The 3,237-nt window shown below is 39.7% G+C and overlaps 1 protein-coding gene across 1 annotated transcript; it reads right to left on the reverse strand.

The window, feature by feature from the left end:
* Window positions 1–8: 8 nt before the first annotated feature.
* LOC148947220 (uncharacterized) lies at window positions 9–1,380 on the reverse strand (the record flags this gene model as incomplete). The annotated part of the gene is made up of 2 exons (XM_089096540.1): window positions 1,279–1,380; window positions 9–857 (listed from the first exon to the last, which is right to left on the reverse strand). Coding segments are annotated over exons 1-2 (951 nt in total), but the record flags the coding sequence as incomplete, so codon positions are not given.
* Window positions 1,381–3,237: the final 1,857 nt, after the last annotated feature.

Consider the following 3,237-nt stretch of genomic DNA (forward strand, 5'->3'; position numbering starts at 1 on the left):
TTATAAATATCATTATTGAAAAGCAGCATACGCTTTGTAGGCTCAAATGTCGTGCAACAAGAGCCACAGGCTGACAACCACAGCCTGAACACAAGTATTGAGTTCAACATGGGCAAGAGCATACGGTTTCGGAACTTGCTCTTAATGACATTCATCATAAAAAAGGACCGTTCCACTATCGCATTACTAATTGGCAAACTCAAAAGGGTCAATACCCACTTGGCTAACTCACGAAAAGAAAATGCCCCAACAGCATCAGGATAATGTAGGACAGCTATCCAGAACTCAGAGGAGTCTTTGGGGATTGTTCCTCCACAAACAAAAGACCAATTAACGTCCAACAGTTTCCTCCACTGATTCTCCAAGGTACTGAGATCAGTAGTAGGAACAATTTTTAATGGCAAGTCTCCGAATCGGGGTCGAAACTGAGACAAGAAAATCATAGGGGATAAAGATTTTAGCTGTAGGAGCGAATCCAGAGCAGGAGGCATTCGTTTAAGCACCGCTTTAGCCGCAGCTTTCAGGAACGCAAAACACCGTATTGTTATTTCGTTCTTCTGTGTGTCTGAAAGTTTAGATTTGGCCAGTTCAATGAGGAATTCGTGTCCGTATTCAACTTGATCTTGTGGCAAATAATTGATTTCGAAGTCCATATTAACCATCAAAGACACTGCAGATGAGCAGAGTATCCTGCGCAGGAGACTTAGTATCAAACCCTGGAGTTCTTCAAAAAGACGAAATTGCTGAGCGTTTGTGTGCTGAAACAGCAAATTCATCCTCAAAAATCTGAACAGCGATGGCTTCAAGAACACAATGAAAATTTTATTTTGCTCATCTTTATGAATAGCGTGTAGCTCCTTCGCAGTTCAGCTACGTCATCTCTCTTTGGCTAGACTGAAGTGTGCGGTGAGCTCCAAGCATTGCCCATGTATGCAAACCAATGCATTGTACCGAGAAGTGCCAACGAGTATTTGAGAAAGAAATAATACGTAAGGGTGAATTTCCATCATTTATCAATTTAATTGCATGTTGATATGTCTCCCTTCTAAGCGGGCTTACATTAAACCATTTATATGTTTCGGACATCATAAACTCAAGGTTCGAAGGGAGTTCACAGACCGCCTCTGAAGCATATAGATGGAATGAGTGGCAAACACACTTGAAGAGCTGAAGATAGGGTAAGCCATTGTCTCTTAGTAGGGTAAAAAGGGAGTTGTTTACTCCGCACATGTTATTAGCACTGTCTGTGAAGATACCAATAAGGTTAATCATAGGTACCTTGCAGATATCAAGGAACTCTTTGAGTTTGTCATACAGTATAACAGCGGTAGTCGAAGGTACTTCAATCACCCCCAAGGCTGTACTCACAATTTGTTTCATTGTGGCAACATCTGTGGACTCATCTAAAATAAGTGATTATCCACTATTCCCAATATCCTCGACAATCTCACGAAGAGTTTCAGGCCCCAGAACATTCTTGATTAGGGCTGAACATTTCGTTCGTTTTATTCTCACAGCTTCAGAAACACGCCCGGGGAAAAGATTCTTAATATTGTAGTCAGGTGGTCGATAGTCTGTATAGATGTAAAAATGAGCAGGAAATGTGTAAGGTAAAATTCTAGACAAGCTACTTTTTGATATCTTGGAAGAGTTAGGTTAGGAAAACAAAACTTTCAGTGATGAATCCAGGTCCAGAAACATGCTCTGGGAAGGTATTGCCATTCTATTATGTTAACCCCCTTCTGATTTCTAAGTCTTGGAAATTTGACAAAACAAAGAGTTTCGAAAAAACTCTTTTTTTTGTCAAAACAAAGAATTTTGAAAGAGTTTATTTTCTCTGGTTTTAGTTTGAAAATGCAATTCCTGTTATTAGAGTAGAATTTCAAGCCATATCAAAGTTTTTTTTTCCTAAAATTAGGAAATTTATTTCCAGATCTTTGATACTTCCCAAATTTGGATTGACTAAAGTTGTAAAGCTGAAGATCTATTCTGCATGGTTTCACTATTATAAAACAAAGATTTTTAAAGGTCATCAAAGGTCAGTGCCCTCTATTGAGGAAGGAGTAGAGATGGGTTGGCTACTTCAAAATATCTTTCAAGGACATACTTTAGTATGTAAACCCATCCCAGGAAGCTTCATTTCTGTAACCTAACCCCTTCCCAAGATAGCAACAAATAGCTTGTCTAGAATTTTACCATATATAATTCAGACTATATATTCGTCCTATCGCTAGCAAGTGCGATTTAAGGTAATTTAAGGTAATATTTGCATGGGCGCCCATAAGGGGAACAAGGGGGGCACCTTCACCTTAGTACTCTTAGCATCATTAGTTACAGTAACTATAGTTCTAGTACTAAAAGTATACAAACAAAGGTCTACAAAAGTCTAGTACAACAAAATGGCTGTCTCAAAATTTGATTGGATGTGTTTGGGTAAGCGATTGGCGTGTGGGAGGGGGAGCTAGTTGCCCTCCATGAGCTCTTTTTGAAGTTCCTATGACATTTCTTTCTATAAGAAGTACCCTGGTCTAAAAAACAAAACAATATATTGTGCCCACATTGCTTTTTACTTAGGCAGTACTATTGTGCTGCCTACGATATTTTGTCTTGAGATTTTAAATATATACAGCACTGGAAGTGCCAATTAGACCATGTAAGCCCCTCCTATAATTCAGCCTATGGGCACCCATGTATATTTGCGCATTAGGGAGGGGGGGGGGAGTAGACCAATCCCAATTATCGACTAAGCCTAGGCCACAAAAAGATTGGGCCAGATCTGTCAAATATATAAAAAAAAGGATAGACCTGTATAAAATTCAAGTCTTGCCTTAATCTGAGCAGCAATAAAATTCCTTGTAATTTGTAATACTCCTAACGCAGAACCATCTCAGCCATACAGAAATAAATTCCTACTGGCGAATCGTTTAAGAATAGAAAGCGTTCTATGCCCTAAAGAAGGGCTCTTGTATTTTTGGTGCATAACCACGGCTGAGCCACCGTGATTTTGGAATTTTTGTCTGGTTCCAAATTTTAAGTCAAAATAAGCCCATTTTTTTTAAAAAAAAGCCCATTTTCCGCCCCAATGCCCTCACGCCCAGTCCAAAATTCAGCCCACCCCTGACGGCTAAAACAAGCCCACGGGGCGGAAAGCAAGCCCATCTGGCAACACTGAGCAGAAATTTTATCACAGAGCAGGGTTGCCAACTTTTTGATGCATGAAATGTCCCGTGAGCATCT

This window comes from Artemia sp. Qi Xiang Cuo, chromosome 11, assembly GCF_049724085.1.
Source record: "Artemia sp. Qi Xiang Cuo chromosome 11, ASM4972408v1, whole genome shotgun sequence".
Lineage (NCBI taxonomy): Eukaryota > Metazoa > Arthropoda > Branchiopoda > Anostraca > Artemiidae > Artemia > Artemia sp. Qi Xiang Cuo.